The sequence below is a fragment of the Prionailurus bengalensis genome, chromosome D4, assembly GCF_016509475.1.
Source record: "Prionailurus bengalensis isolate Pbe53 chromosome D4, Fcat_Pben_1.1_paternal_pri, whole genome shotgun sequence".
Classification (NCBI taxonomy): Eukaryota; Metazoa; Chordata; class Mammalia; order Carnivora; family Felidae; genus Prionailurus; species Prionailurus bengalensis.
The window spans coordinates 92,913,611-92,928,913 of NC_057359.1; the positions used below are offsets into that span (position 1 = coordinate 92,913,611).

The 15,303-nt window shown below is 64.6% G+C and overlaps 1 protein-coding gene across 1 annotated transcript in view; it reads left to right on the top strand.

The window, feature by feature from the left end:
* Positions 1-15,303, top strand: part of CCDC187 (coiled-coil domain containing 187) — a 36,221-nt gene that overhangs the window by 2,046 nt on the left and 18,872 nt on the right. The window contains exons 4-10 of the mRNA XM_043565321.1: positions 1,439-1,534; positions 4,848-4,982; positions 5,508-6,526; positions 6,757-6,851; positions 8,978-9,543; positions 9,910-9,997; positions 12,885-12,994. Of these exons, the coding sequence (XP_043421256.1) occupies positions 1,439-1,534; positions 4,848-4,982; positions 5,508-6,526; positions 6,757-6,851; positions 8,978-9,543; positions 9,910-9,997; positions 12,885-12,994 (2,109 nt within the window). The remainder of the gene's footprint in view (positions 1-1,438; positions 1,535-4,847; positions 4,983-5,507; positions 6,527-6,756; positions 6,852-8,977; positions 9,544-9,909; positions 9,998-12,884; positions 12,995-15,303) is intronic.

The window sequence follows — 15,303 nt, forward strand, 5'->3', positions numbered from 1 at the left end:
AGGGGCGTTTTTGGGTGTGTGTCCTGCCCCAGCTGGATGTGTGAGCCGAGTACAGATGCCGGTGGGGTCCAAGGTGCCTGCTGATCAAAGCCAAGGGGGCCGGGCCCAGCTCTGGCTAACGTGGCGGGGGGCTGCGACAACTCCCCGTAGCCGGACGCCCAGGCGGGCCGTGGCTCACAGCGATCACCCTGCCTTTCCCCTCCTCCACCCACGGGACCCCTACGGCCTCAGCCCTCCCGTCCGCTCCCGTCCCACAGAGGCCACTGGGGCCCCTCAGGCACGGACGGGACTTGGCCATTGGTCACTCAGCACCTGGTGTCATCGGTCACCAGTCCTTGACAGTCACGTCTCCCCCTCCCAGCTTTAGAACCCTCCGGAAGTAGGTGTGGGGCAGGGCCGAGGTCTTTTCCTTTTTTCTTTTTTAATTGTGGTGAGATACACACAACACAAGATTTACCGTCGTAACCACTTTCAAGGACGCAGTTCGGGGGCGTCAGGCGCACTCACACTGTCGTGCAGCCGTCCCCCCCCATCCGTCCCGAGAACGTGTTCGTCTTCCCAGACTGGCCTCGGTCCCGTTACACGTGGACCCTCCCCTCCCCCAGCCCCACCCCCCCGCTCTCCGTGTCCGTGGCTCCGACTCCTCCAGGGCCTCCTGTGAGTGGATCCTGTAGAATTGTGCTTTTGTACAGGCCTGGGTGCTGGAGGTCCCTCCTGCCAGCGGGTTGCGGGCACCGAGGACAGAGGCGCCGGAGAGGCCTGGAGAGTCCTTCGGGCCAGCCTTTCCCCGAGCGCCCCCGGCCCTGCTCACACATCGCTGGCTGATTGGCTTCTCGGTGCTTCCCGGACACGGCCCCCGCCCCAGCGGTGAACAGGGACGAGCGAGGCCAGACAGCACGGGGAGAGGGGGCCCCACTGGCCCTCAGGAAGCTGGCCCACTCCTGCTGGCCGCTGTGCTTGCCCGGGGACTTGGACAACCTCCACCCCCCGCCGTCTCCGTGTCTTCACACGTCCCGCCAGGGTGGACCCCACCACGCGGAGCCCCTCCCCCCACGTCCCCCTGCTGGGCCGCCTCTCCGCGGCGGCCCACTCGGCCGTCTATTCAGTCAACAAACACGAGGGCCACACGGCAGACCGAGATGGTTGCGGGCCACTCAGACGGGAGGCCGTTCCTGTCCTCGGTGGCTCGCGGCCCCGGGCACCTGGGCATTCGTGACCAGTCGGGGCGTGAAGGGGGGGCCTGTGCAGACCACCAAGAGGCGGACGGCCACGTGTGCCCCTCTGGCCCCGCACTCAGCTGCCCGCGCCGGCACAGTCCCCGGGAGCAGGCAGGACGGGCGCGTGGCTCTGTAGGGGCAGGGGGCCGCCAGCGTGGCCGGCCGTGTGGCCGTCACTGCTTACCCTCCCCGCCTTCCCTCCTCCTCTCCTCTCCCTGAAGCTCCACGGGAGAAAACCAAAAGAATGAAAAGCCGTCCTTGCACGAGGGAGAGAGCCCCCCAGTCGCCCACCTCTAGAAGAGACGCCAAAGACACAGGTAAGGTTTGCCCGTTTGGGGCCCCGGCAAGGCCTGGGGTAAAAGTCTGTGACCCGGCTCACTAGGTGGGCACGCGGCTTCTGGTTCCGGTGCTGCGGATGGACGGGCGTCCCGGGGGCCTGGGGCGCTGCGTGCACGGGGGCCTGGGACGGGCAGGGGCCGAGCTCGAGTGGAGGGTCTGCCACGCGTGAAGGAGGGGCGGCACTGGCGTCCGCATCTCGGGTGAGTGTAGACCCTGCCTGGGCGTCACCGGGGCGCCGCGTGGTCCCCGCCGGCACAGGGGTCATGCGCCGTGAGGAAGCGCGAGTCTACAACCCCCCTTGCCGTGGGCTGTCCTGCCAGCATCCCTAGACCAAGAGAGTCTGTAGGGACACGGAGCCGCTCTCCGCGACTGAACGTGCATTCAGTCTGTGCTCCGAGGCATCACTCGTGAGCGGCGGGGGCTGCTGGAGGGAGAGGTCTCCCTAGGCACCTGCCCTGGGATTGGAATCCAGACAGCAAGCCCGGAACACCTGCCTTCCCCCAGAGCACTCGGTGATAGGAAAGGCCTTAGATAGTGCCCACTGTCTCCCAGCCCTTTGGGGACTTGGGGCCATCAGGCAGGGGTGCGCTTCGGCCGATCACATCCCAGGAGAGTCCGAGGAAAAGCTGGTGATGGTGGCAGGCCTGAGGTCACACCCCAGGGCCCCCAGAGGTGGGGGTTTGGGGTGGTGACATCCAGCAGGGACCCAGCTGCCCGGGCTGGGTCGGTTTGTGCCCCTGCCCTCGTGGTGGATCTGCCAGCCCCAGAAGGGCCACTTTGGTGTGTGTGGGACGAGGGAGGCGGTGTTCCCCTGGGGCTTGACTGTTCCTGGCGGTCAGCGCTGGCTCTGTGTGCCTCGTGCTCTCTGGTCATCCGCTCAGGGACCCCCACAGCACTCCCCTGGGGTAGACGGGCTTGCTCCCGTTCTGTAGATGGGGACACTGAGGCTCGGCGAGGTTCAACAGCCTGCCCAGGGCTGCACTGGTGTGCTGGCTCCAGCCCTGTGCTCCTCACCTGAGAGAGCCAGGGGCGGGTGCTCTGGCCATCTTTCTGCTCCGCGCCATCAGACCTGCCGCCTCCACTCTGGGAGAGCACGGGTTGCCGCCGGACGAATGAACATGTCCCTCCTCCGCCATTGGCTTCAGGGACCCTCGAGGGAGGCGGGCAGCCATGGGGGCAGACACGTCTATTCAGCAGGGTAAGAGGTGACCAGACAGCAGGGAAAACCTCCACTCGAACCTGACAGTGAGGGATGTTGGGAGCCACAGAGAAGGTTCCGGAAGGCTCACTGAAAAGGCACAAAATACAATAGTTTTCTGCATCGTTGTCTCCCCCCCCCCCCTCAGCTTTTTGGTTTGTCTTATTTTAATGGCTCGCTTGAAAAATGACCTGCTTTCTGTCTGACACTGGGTCAAAGGGCATGCCACTGGCCGCATCCATCATCGTAACCACCGTGTCACCCTGACGGAGCTGACCATTAGTTTCTGTCAGTGACCAAGTCACAGCTGGGCTAAGGAGAGATGAGCTTGGGTTCAGAGGTCAGAGCCGCAGGACTTGGGAATTGGATGAATTAGAAATTTGCTGTAGTTAACAAAAAATTAAATCACAATAGTTATAAAATATTCATCCATCCGGGCTGAAGGAAAATGAAGCCCTATATTTAATTTCAGATTATACCGCCTCACTTTGCATTTTTTATCATAGATTAAGTCGGCCCTGGAACTTTGACAGGGCACTTGGGGACTTCATCCATTTCCACAGATTAAAAATCCTCTCGTAAAAAAATTAATTGCCATTAAACTGCTCGGCGGAAGAAAAAATGTGCCCATCAGGACCCATTTATTGACCCGGACCCCTCTGGCGGGCTAATGGGGGATGAGCGGCCAGTGATGGAGGGGCCTGTGGGGAGGGTCCCGGCCAGCGGGCAGCCCCCTCGTCCAGAGCAGGGCCTGCACGGTGGCAGGGAGGAGCGATGACTTTGTGCAGGTCAGCAGCGACAGGGGCCAGGACGCAGGAGCCTTGCTGGGGAGCCCCCCCCCCCCCCCCCCCGGTACCATCCAACACCCAGGTGCGGCCAGCTGGGCAGTGCCGGCCTCAGCCCTGGCCTTTGTCTCTGCCAGCGGAACCCTGTCCCTTCCTGGCCCACCCCGTTTCATGCCTGTGGTCTTGTGGGGAAACCGAGGAGAGTCACTCGCCCGAAGCCCATAGCTAGTAATCAGCAGAGCCAGAATTTAAACCCGGTCTGGGATTCCCCAGACCACGCTTTAACCTCCGGTGTTCCCGGGCCCTGGCGTGGGGGGCGTGGCCTCAGGGGCCCTTCCCGGAGGGGTGTGGTTTGTGGGGGCGTGACCTCAGGGGCCCTACCTGGAGGGGTGTGGTTTGTGGAAGGCGTGGCCTTGGCTTCGGGTCCTGAAGGGGCGTGGCTTTACAGAAGGCAAGCTTTCGGGGCGTGGCCTAGGGAGGGCGTGGCTTGGCGTGGCCTTTTCCCCTTCCTGCAGCGGCCCGTTCAGGCTTGCCTCTCTCTCTGGGTCTGGGCCTTGGGCCGGCGATCCTTAAGCGTGTGTTGGGGAGGGGCCTGACCCTGTTGGTTGCCTGCCCCGGGGGTCACCTCTCCTGATGGTCTCTGCTCTAAGTCACCCTTGCTTGGCAAAAACTGGCCTCCGCCACGGCCCTTGTGGATGGGTTTGTAACGATGGTGGGGCTGGCATTGGCATTTGGTGAGCGTATTCCGGGATTATGAAGAACTTTGATAAATGACGTTCCTCAGGTGACAACATTTGTTAACAAAACCTCGTTTGCGTTTGGGACGCGGTGGGTGTTTGTCCGTGCTCTCCGGGACCCCTCGTCGTGCTGGCCTGGGCATCCTTGTTGGTGCCCAGCCCCTTTGCTGCGGAGCCACACCGGCTTAAAAGCAAATAACTTGTTGCAGCCCGGTGCGAGTGGTCAACTGTGGCCGTAGCCTCCCACTGGCCCTGCCTGTGCTGACGGCTCTTCGTTGTTACCGTCCTTGTCACTACGAGCACGTGCCACGCACCTGGGCCTGTGTTGCTCCCGCGGGGAGCAGCTTTTATTGTCCCCTTAACCGAGGGTCAGAGAAGTCAGGTCACCGTCCAAAGTCATCCTGGGACTCAGCCCTGCCTCTTGCTGCCTGGTGGCTGAGGCTCACCCCAGCTCCTCTGGGGGCATGTGAATTGGTCCCAGGGGACTGCCCGGGGCCAGCAACCTCCCCGTCTGGGCCGGCGTTGGGAAGGCCCCGGCTGCTCGGCTGTGTGTGCGTTTTCTCTGTTTAAGATTCTGAGTTGGTCGGTGTTTACGCCTGGAGGAAAGGACCAGCCCTGGCGAGGGCCCTGCTTGGGCCCCCTCCGGCCCTCCCCAGGCTCCAGAGGGAGGCTCCCTCGAGAGACCAGGCCCCCGCCATGGAATTAGGTACCTGGTGCCTCACCTCTGGTTCCTCCTGCTGCGCTGTAGCCTCTGGGCGGTGGGCGCAGAGGGCGAAGGAGGGACATCAGGTACAGGAGCAGGCCTCTCCCCAGTGGCCTGTCGGATGCCCTCCAAACCTGCCATCAGACAGGACTTGGGGGAAACCGTTACGTTTGAAAGCCTAAGGAAAGGATTTCTGTCCCCGAGAGACACCTTTCAGGCTCCCAGGAGGCTAGGCTTTCCCGACTGAGGGAAGGCAGGGTGGGAGGGTCAGGGGCTCCTCCGGCAGACACACGTCACCCCCATCACGCTGTGTTCACCATGTCTGGGGTGAACGTGCCCGGGCACAGCCTCGAGTCACCAGGATGTGGCATGTGCACCTGGAGGGCTTTTGCAAACCCATGCTGTGTGCAGGGGCCAGGAGGGGCTGGGAGCAGGGCCAAGGGTGCTTCTGGGGGGAGGGAGGGGAGCTGGCTCTGCTCCCCCCGGGGCCCTGCAGCCCCTGACACCCGTGACCACCTGTGTTTGCAGGAGACAGCAAGAAAGTTGGAGCTGCTAAGAGCTCCCCTGCCCGTCCCCGGATGCCCAGTCCAGCCTCTGTCCGCGGCGGCCTGCAGGTGTCCGCCAATACGCCCAACCTGTCCTCCTGCGAGCAGCCTGTGACCATCCAGAATGCCATGGCTGTGCTTAGAGACCTCCGCCAGCAAATCCAGGCCGGGCTGGAGTTGGCCCGGAGCCACCGCCCCAGGGGAGGGCCAGAGCTGGGGCGGTCAAAGTTGTGGCTGCAGAACCTGGCAGAGAGGAGGCAGCAGGGCCCCTGGAGCACCCCAGATGTCCGGGGCTCCTTCTCGAAGAGTCCTCGGGCCTTAGAGAGGGCTGGCAGCTTCCCTACGGGGCATCGCTGGAGCACCTTGGCTGGGTGGGAGTCCTGTCCCCAGATGACCCGGGCGGCCCAAGGATGGAGCCCCTCTTTCCAGAGGCCTGGGAGCCCCCCTGAAAGGCTGACCTCCTTCCCTCAGCGGCCCTGGAGCGCCTCGGCCGGGCAGCCCTCCCAGCCCCAGAGGACCTGGGCTGCTCATGAAGACTGGGAGAGCTCTGCCCAAAGCCCGTGGAGCCCAGCGGCCCAGCGGCCGTGGAGCGCCTCCTTCCTGCGCAGCAAGGGCACCCCATGCAGGGGCCGAGGCTCGCTCCCGCCTCCCTCGGAGCCAAAGCGAGCCTGGATGAGGCCGGCCCCCGGGGCCCCCAGGAACGCCCCTGGGAAGGAGAACGAGGTGAGGGTGCCGCCACCCTGCCCGAAGCCCCGGGGGGTCCTGGGTCACCCCTACAGCTCTGAGTCCCTGCGGGAGTTCATGCGCCAGAAGGCGCTGGCCCGGAGGCGACAGGCCCTGGAGGAGAAGGCCTCGGCCCTGCGGGCGCTCGAGCTGAAAAACCAGAGGCTGCAGGATGTGTACAGGAAGCAGAGGGAGGCCGTCCTCGGCAAAGCCGTCCCTGTGGTGTCCCACACGACCCCCGGCATCGTGACCTTTTTTCCGCATTGTGCACAGTCCAAGGTACGCGCAGCGTGCCCGTGAGGACGCGGTGCTGAGTTTCTGACGTCCCCAAGTGCCTGCCTCCCTGGGTATGGTGGGGCTCTGGAGGGACCCCACTGCCTCTGTCCCAGCCCCTAGAGAGGGGGCCCCCTGAGGGCTCCAGCCTGAGACCCTTAGCTCTGGGACTAAGGGACAAGGTCTCAGGGTCTTTTGTCCGAGGCGGGCTCTGACCGTGTTCTCCTCTGCTTTAGGGCCTGGAAGCCTCTGGGAGCCTGGGGCCGCCTGTGCTGGAGTGGAGCAAGGTGACCTCCGGCATGGTGCTGGGGGACCAGGAGGCCCCGGGCAGGTGGGTAGGCAGGTGGGGGCTGCAGTTCCTCGGGGGGGGGGGGGCGCTCCTCCAGGCTGAGGCGGCTTCCTCTGCCCAGAGCTGGTGAACAGGGCTGTCCCGGGTTCCACAGCCCCTTAAGTGAGCCATTGAGGGCACACGATGGCGGGGGGGGGGGGGGGGGGGGCATTGGGCACCTCCCCAGTGTCGTTTGACCACCACCTCTCTCCGCACACACAACATCGCCTCACCCCGAAAGGGAACCCCGTACCCGTCGGCATGGCTCCAGGGCCTCCCTGCGGCCCCCCGCCGCCCCAGGCTGCTCCCCCCCTACAGATTCACGACACTGGAGTCTGGCAGGGCGTGGCCGCCGGGAGGCCACTTCTCTCTTGGAGCGTGTTTCCTGGGCGCGTCCGTGTTGTCGCGCGCATTAGGGTTTCGTTCCGTCGTTATGGCCAAACCCCGTTCCGTGGCCTGACGGCCACAGATGGTTTATCCGTTGGTCAGTTGGTGGACGTTTGGACTGTTTCCCCCCCCCCCACCCCGCCCCCCAGGCTGCTGTGGTTAGTGCCGCTGTGGATGAATTCACCGAAGGCCTATTTCGTGTCCCTTGTTACCCACCTGGGAGTGGAATTGCCAGGCAACTTTATTTGAAAACTCGGTGTTTAACTTTTCGAGAAACCGCCAGATGGCTTCCCACACCGGCTGCCTCGTTTTGTATCCCCACCAGCGACGGAGGAGGGTCCCAGTTTCTCTGTGTCCAGCCAACTGCTTTTCTGTTTTTCTCCCTCCTGTTTTTGTTTGGTTTTCACTATTCTGTATTTTAATGGAGCCGGGCACCTGTTCAGAAAGCCCCTCCCCGGGGCGGCACCTTAAAGCTCGGGGTCAGGAGACCGCCCCCCCACTTTGCTTGGGGCACTCCCGGGGGTTACAGGTCCACAGAGCAGCCCAGGAGGCTGTGAGTGTTTTCAGCTTCTTAAACTTGACGTCTGGGAACATCCTGAAGAAGATGCGGGTCCCAGGGTGTGCAGCTCAGTGACGTTCACACACTCCGCACCTGCATCCCGACGGAGAGACCAGCCACTGCCCAGGGCAGCCCCCGTCCTCCGCGGAAAGGCCGGCCGAGGGCTCCTGGCCGCCTTGACGTGATGCCCACGGGTCGGTCCCCTGGACAGCGGGAGTGTGGGCCCTTCATCTTGCTTTCTTGTGTTCTTTTTCCCCTCCACGTTTTAAAGAAATTGTGGGGAAATACACACAATGTAGATTTACTGTCTTTAAGCACATTCACGCTGCCATGCAGCCGTCCCCTCCGTCTGTCCCCAGAACGTGTCCACCTTCCCACCTGTCAACACTGGTTATTTTTAATTTTAATTCATTTATTTTTATTTAGTTAATTTTTTTTTTTGAGAGAGAGAGAGAGAGGGAGCGAGTGGGGGAGAGGGGCAGAGAGAGAGGGAGAGGGAGAATCTCAGGCAGACTCCGTGCTTAACGTAGAGTCCGGTGTGGGGCTCGATCCCACGACCCTGGGATCATGACCTGAGCTGAAATCAAGAATCGGACGCTCGCCCGACCGAACCACCCAGGCGCCCCGTTTATTTATTGTTAAGTCGTAGGCACCCTGACCGCCGTGAAGGGGTATCTTACTGTGATCTGGATTTGCGTCTCCCTGATCACCCGCGATGTTCGGCCTCTTTTTCGCGTGTTTATTGGCTCTTTGGAGAAACATCCCCTCAAATTCTTTGTGCGCTGTAGCTGTTGAATGGCAGGTGTCCCTTATATGCTCTGGGTTCTGACCCTCATGGGACGTGTGGGTTGTAATAACTTTGTCCCATTCCGTAGGTCACCTTCTCACTCACGATTGTGCCCTTGGTGCGCGTGAGTCATACGTTTGGAAGGACTTTGATCTGTTTTTTCTTTTGGTGCCTCTGCCCTGGTGTTAAACTCCAGAAATCACTGCTGGGTCTCCCTCACGGCCTGGTGTGGTCCCTTGCTGTATAGACGCGCCCCGGAGCCAGCCCTCCGGGCCATGAACTGTCACCGTGAAGGGACGCCATCGTCACAGACGCTCATCCCGCCTCCTACGCGTTTTGAACTCGCTCGAGGCCGCAGGCGCCAGACCTGACCCTCTCCACCCTCTCTCCCTGCAGCTTCTGCCTGTGTCTGAACAGAGCCCTGAACCGCACTGAGACGCTGGGGACAGGCGGCCCCACGCTGATGTCCGCCCGCTCCTCCCTGGGTCCCCTGAAGCTCCAGGACCTCGCCACCCAGGGCCCGCGTCCAGGGGTGTGCATCTACCTAGACCCTGAGGAGAGCGAGCGCCTGGGCACATCGGGGCCCCTGCACTTCCGCTACAAGCAGGCCCGGCTACAGGCTCTGGAGACCATGGCCAACGTCCTGAAGCAACGGATCGACATCCTGACGGCCAAGCTGCACAAGTCGGAGGCACTGGACCCTCCCGGGGACCCGGTCTCCGACCCGTCGCCCTCATACCTCAGCAGAATGGCTGCGGCCCCCACGCCCACAGCCCCCGTCCACTCCGGAGCGTTAGTGCCCCGTCGGGGCGGAGGGACACCCTGGGACTGGGCGGACACGCAGGCCAGGCCGCCGGCCTCACCCACCTGCTTCCCGGACAGCAGGACGCTGTCCTGGAGCCCTGACTGGGAGCGGCGGCACAGCGTGAGCCCGGGGGCCCCCCGCGACAGTCAGCCCCGAGGTAGGTGGCCACCAGCCCCAGCAGTGGCCCCACTCTCTCCCTCAAGGGAAGAGGCCGATGACGATACCACAGCGGGTGTGTAGGCCACTCGAAGGGACGTAGGGGCGGTCCTGGCAGAGCCCGGCCACGGGCTCAAGTTCCACCGGCTGTGGCCTTGTCCACGGCTTGGTCCTGGCGGGTGGAGGGGTGAGGCCTGGCCCTGAGGCTTGTGTGCCCACCCCCCTGCCCCGCCCCCAGAGAGGGGCAAGAAAGCAGACACGGCCCACCGGGCCCCTCCTGACACGGGCCGGGGGTGTCCCCGCTCCGTCCCCAACCGCCGGCAGCTCCTCCTTCCGGGGAATGAGCCTGGTGTCCGTGTCCCCCAAGGTCTCACGGAGGACGGATGTTTGGAGCCGGACAACAGGCTGGCAAGAAACACGGCCTCCTTCCAGGCCCTCCGCCCCTTCATCGGGAGGTGAGCCTGCGCCTTCCATGCGCCCTGGCCGAGCCGCGAGCTGCTGGCCGTGCACAGCCCGTGCACAGGGGTGCACAGCGGTCTGGGTGCAGCTGGGCTGGCGGCGGGGGGTGGTGACACAGTCCTGACCCCACCGTGAGAAGCCCCCGGACCTGGGTCAGGGCCTGCTGGCTCTGGTGCTGGCCAGGGCAGGGGGGCGGGCCCAGAGACCCCTCTCTGGCTGGGCTGTGGGCACTGGGCCCCTGACCCAAGGCCCCGCTGATGGGTGGGCAGCCCCCGGGATGCACCCCGTCCCCACACACCTCTGCACTGGCTGCGGGCCCAGCGGACACTATCGGCCACACTTTCCTTGATGATTGGCAGGCTGGTTGTGTGCAGGTATCTTCCCACTCAGGTCCTGTGTCCCGTGTCTAAGTTCTCTGGACCACCCAGCCACAGACCCTTGTACTTTCTTGCGCTGGCCACCCCCCACCCCCGCCACCGCCACCGCTGCCCGCTGCCCAGCCTCCGTCCAGTTGGTGGACCTGAATAATTACTGCCAGTAGGGGGCAGCATTGGGCTGGACTTCTGGTTCTTGGCCAGCTGCCCGCTCCCCAGACCTAGGGGAGAGGCAAGGGATGGGAAAATTGCCAGACGTGAACCATCGGTGCCCCGGGCTCCAAGGCGGACGCCCCACATCTCCCTGTCCCACTGCTGGACGGCCAGCGGGGCCCCGCAGGGCATTCCCACCCAGCGCACCCCCACACCTGGGCCCCGTGTCCTCCCCGTCCCCCCGCACCCACCCCGATCGGGCTGTGCAGAGTTGTGCCCTGGACGACTCAGTGGCCTTGCTGTGTGGGATCAGGGCCCAGGGCCTTCCCGGCCCCTCAGTGTGTCCAGAAAAGCCGCCTGGCCGGCCCTTCTGAAATAGCACTTGCCGCCCTGCTGGCGTCTCTCTGGTGGGGTCCGAGGATGAAGGTCAAGGCCCCCGTCCAGCTTGTGGCCCCCAAGTTCTCCAGATCTGGGGCCTGGCCCATCCCGCTGCCTCTCAGGCCAGCTTTTGAGTGCCTGAGTCGGGGAGGGACCACCACCCGCACCGCCGTCCTCTCTCCGCCGGGACCGTGCGGCTCAGTGCTGGCCGGGGACCCAGCCCATCACCAGCACCCACTCCTGCCCTCCAAGGGCCCGTCCATCCCGGCATCTCTGGAGAGAAGGGTGGCGGGGTGCCTGCCCCAGCTGTGTGCCGACCGCTACCCGCAGGCGTCCCTGCACCTCGGGGAGTACTTTCAGGATCCTGTGAGATAGATTCCCGTTCCCACTGCACAGACCGGAAAACTGAGGCCCAGAGAGGTGACTTTGCCAGGATCTCATGGCTCATGGGAGGGCAAGCCAAAACTCAGACGCAGGGCTGGACACAAGAGCCCAGGGTTCTTCCATTAAGCCCGTTCCATAGTCGAGTGGTTCTCATTCTGTTCCCCGAGAACTCGTTGGAAACGCCGAGTCCCGGCCCACCCCCGCCCTCCTGAACCCGGTACGCTAGGCTGGGCCCGGGGCTCAGTCCTGCTGGTGACGTGCTGCACACCCAAGTGTGACAACCACTGCCCTGGGAAGTCTAGGCAGAGGCCAACGAGCCACAGCCACGTGGCCCACTGCCTGTGTTCACAAATAAAGCTTTATTGGCACACAGCCCCGCGCATCCTCTACCTCGGGAGTGCGGCTGCTGTCAGTCATGCTGCAATGGCAGAATCGTTCCTACAGAGGCAGGGTCTGCGGTGACCTGGTCCCTCCCGTCCCCTCATGGGCACGCGCTCCTGCAGCGGCCCCCACCCCGTCCCGGCGGGGGGGGCTTCCGGATTCAGCCCCTGGGCCTGGGCATTGCTTCTTCTCTCCAGGACCCTCTTCCACACCATCTCCCTTGCAGGGGCCCGGGGCTGCAGAGGTGGGGGCTGGGCGTCCCAGCAATGTGTGGCTGTTGGAGGGCCACGTCCCCCCCGCCCCCGCTGCGCGGCCTGCAGCGTGTCCTTAGTCACCCCGGCGCTCCGGAGTCCCCGTGCCGGCACGGACAGCCTCACCCTAACGAGAAACGTGAAGGGAGGCAGAGCCGTGCACCCCGCTGACACAGGCCCTGTCTCCTGGGCTCCTGCTGTCTCGAGGAAAGCCCACCTCCTCCCAATCCTAGGGAACCTCGCAGGCCACCTGAGGGTCGGGGGTTAGCTCGCTCTCCCAGCAGGCAGGTACCGAGTCTAGCCGGCCCGTGTGACCGCCGCCTGCTCGGCCCCCTGGCCGGCTCAGCCTCCCTCTGTGGGACGGGACAGCATCTTGGGGCGTGAGCAGGTAGTGGTGAGGGTTAGGGCTGGTTGTCCACCCTGCTCCACTCAGGGCCCGGTGGACACAGCCCCTTAGCAGGTGGCAGAGGGAACGACGGAGGCGAAGAACAGGCCCGTGTCCCTCATTCCCAGAGTGGGCGTCTCGCCCCGTAGGGCCCGGGGTGGGAGCAGGCCCAGAGCAGGCACGGGCTTCCAGGCAAAGGGCGTTCTGGTCCCATCCAGGGTGCCCAGCGGTGATGATGGCAGCTGGGCCCCAGCCGTCCGATCTCCTGAGGGCTGCTGGTCCCCCGGGTCCCGGTGCAGAGCCCCAGGCTGCCATTTCAAGCTGGGGGACGCTGCTGGCGTGGATCCGTGGGTGCCCCCTGTCCACTGCTGCCCCCCTGGTCCTCCAGGCACGGGCCCATCCCCCTACCCCCTTAGGCCTCTGGCCCTTGGCTTCGGCCCTGGTCACTGTGGGTCTGAGAGCCGCTTTGTTCAGGCCAAGAGAAACCAGGTCCCTGCCCCCCAGACCCCAGCGGCCTCATACCTCATGGATCGGTCCTTGCCCGACTCCGCTCACGTGTGTGTTTGCGTGTCCCCAGCTCACTCGGGGTGACAGCCATGCTGGACCCCACCTGCGGCTCCCTGCGGCTGGAGATGCCGTCGGCCAGAGGGGCCGGCTTGCTCACGCCCCGGACCACGCGAAGCTGCGGTAAGGGCGAGCCCGCGGACAGGCCCTGGGCTGGCTGGTCGGGTGGCCGGGGAGGTCCGCTGGGGACCCCCTCCACTGCCTGATGCTCCGGCGAGGTCCTACGGGTGTAGAGAGAGCCTTTTCTATGTGGAGAGCATCCGTGTATCAGTATTAAAGTTTTTTGGAGGCTTTCGGGACCCAGCTGCTTGCTACGTGCCCCTGCAGCGCCTCGGTTGCGACCGATACTTGCCCGGGTGAGGGCTGACCATGTGTTTCGTCGAGGGCCCTGCTCCCGGGCCGCCGCGTCCGAGCATCTGCCCGCCCAGGCCTCTGCCTTTTCTTTTGCTTCTGAGAGGTTTTGTCCCTGGGTTTCAGCTGAGGAGACTTGCTCAGGGCCACGGAGCTGGTGCAGAGCGGGGGGTGCGTGGGGCAGCGCCCTGTCTGGTAGCCCGGCCTGGCCGAGGGCCCGTGCTGAGGGGTGTGGGCGGACTGTGTGGGCTGGCTCGGGGCGTGCTCAGGGGTGAGCTGCAGGGCCCTGGCACAGCGGCTGGGAACCGGGACTGAGTGGCTGGGGAGGTGTGTCGAGGGGGGCCCGCTGGGCTCGTGCCCTGGGCCCTCTGGAGGAGGAGGGGTCTGTGCCTCCCCCCAATGCCATGGCCGACCCGCTCCCACCTCCTTTGCTTCTTGGTCCGGGAGACTCTCCAGCCTGTGCTGGGGGCTGCGGGGGGGCCTGACCCCTGGCCCTGCTTCTCCCGGTCTCCCGAGCACCAAGAGCCCCCTAATTCATTTGTTGGTTCCTGTCTCTACTTTTCCAACTTGTCCCCACTGAGTACCTGCTGTGCCCGGTGCTGACCTGAGATCTGGCCCTGCCCTCCAGGCACCTGCTCCTTAGCGTGGGGCAGGCATCGGGAAGTGCTCGGGTGACAGCACACGACATGTCAGGTTCTGAGAGAGAATCCACCGGGAAGCCGGTAGAGATTTCCTCCGTGTTTGCAGCCCCAGAAAATGCAGCCCAGAGGGAGCAGCGAGCAGCCCAGGAGTGCCCGGGATTGAGCTGTGACCAGGGCCTGAACGCGGGTACCAGCACCGTCTATCCCTTGCTGTCCTTCTGGAAGGTTGGCTGAGCAGGGAGCGGTGGCTGGCTGCTGTGAGAGTCAAGGGTGATCCCCAGTCGCATGGGGCTGGCTGCCTCCGGGCCAGGGTCCTGCAAGGGCGTCAGGCTCTGGCCTTCCCTCCGGAGGGGACAGCCCTCTCTTTACCCCTCAGCCCCACTCACTGGCTCCTTGCTCTTGGGAGTGTGGGGCCACGGTCCCGGAGCCCCCTTGAAAGGCTCCGCCAGGGGCAAGTGCTCCAGTCCCTGCAGTGAGGTTGGGGTGTGGACCTGAAGGCACCTGCTTTGGTGGCTTCAGGGGACGGTGGGGAGGCCCCCCGCCCATCACCTCCACACCTGGGGCCCTGGCCACCTGGAGACCTTCGCTGGACCCGCTGCCAGGGTCTGGGCACAGCCGCGCGTGCTCTGGAAAGCTGGGACAGCTCAGGTGCCCCCTGTCCCTCTCGACCGTCACATGGGGCGATGTGGGGACTCAGAGTTGAGGTGGAAAGCACTAGACCCTGAGGACAGCCCCCGCGGGGCTCCGTGCTTTTGCCTCTGCTGGGCAGCAGCAGCAGGTGACTCCTCCTGGGACCCGAGGCACGCATGTGCCCCACACACTCGCGCTCCCCGCGCTGTCTGCCCACGGGGGGTGGGTGCGGGGAGGCAGTCGACATCTGGGGGGTCGGGCAGGTGGCCCATGGGGAGGGGCGTGAGAGCACAGCTAGGGGCAGAGAAGGGGGCCCTCTCCAACCCCAGAGGGGAAACCTTCAGTCACCGGTTGGAAGGACAAAATACTTGCATTGTGGACCCACAGCCCCCGTGTGAGCTTTCTCAGCGACTCATTCACGGGAGCGACAGTCGGGGGGCAGCCTGGGCACCGGGGCGAGGACAGCCCTCCCTGCACAGCTGCCCCCTCCCCGCAGGCGCCTCTCAGCCGGGCAAGGGGCTGGGCCTAGTTAAAGAGCGCCCTACGCCAGCCCGCTGTGTCCCCAGGGCTGACCCCAGGGGTCCCACCCACACCTTCCAGAGAGAGACGGGGCAGAGCCGTCACCTTGAGAAATGTCCCCAGTCCCCTGCTCCATGCTCATCTCCATGAGCGTCCCTCCTGGAGCCTCTGAGGCCTGGCGTCGGCCCCGGGATCTGGCAGCTCCCACGGGCCGAACCCAAACAGGCCAGATGCCGGGCCTTCCGGAAAAACCCACTCTTCCTGGCTCTGCCTCCAGGCTGCTTCTCCAGG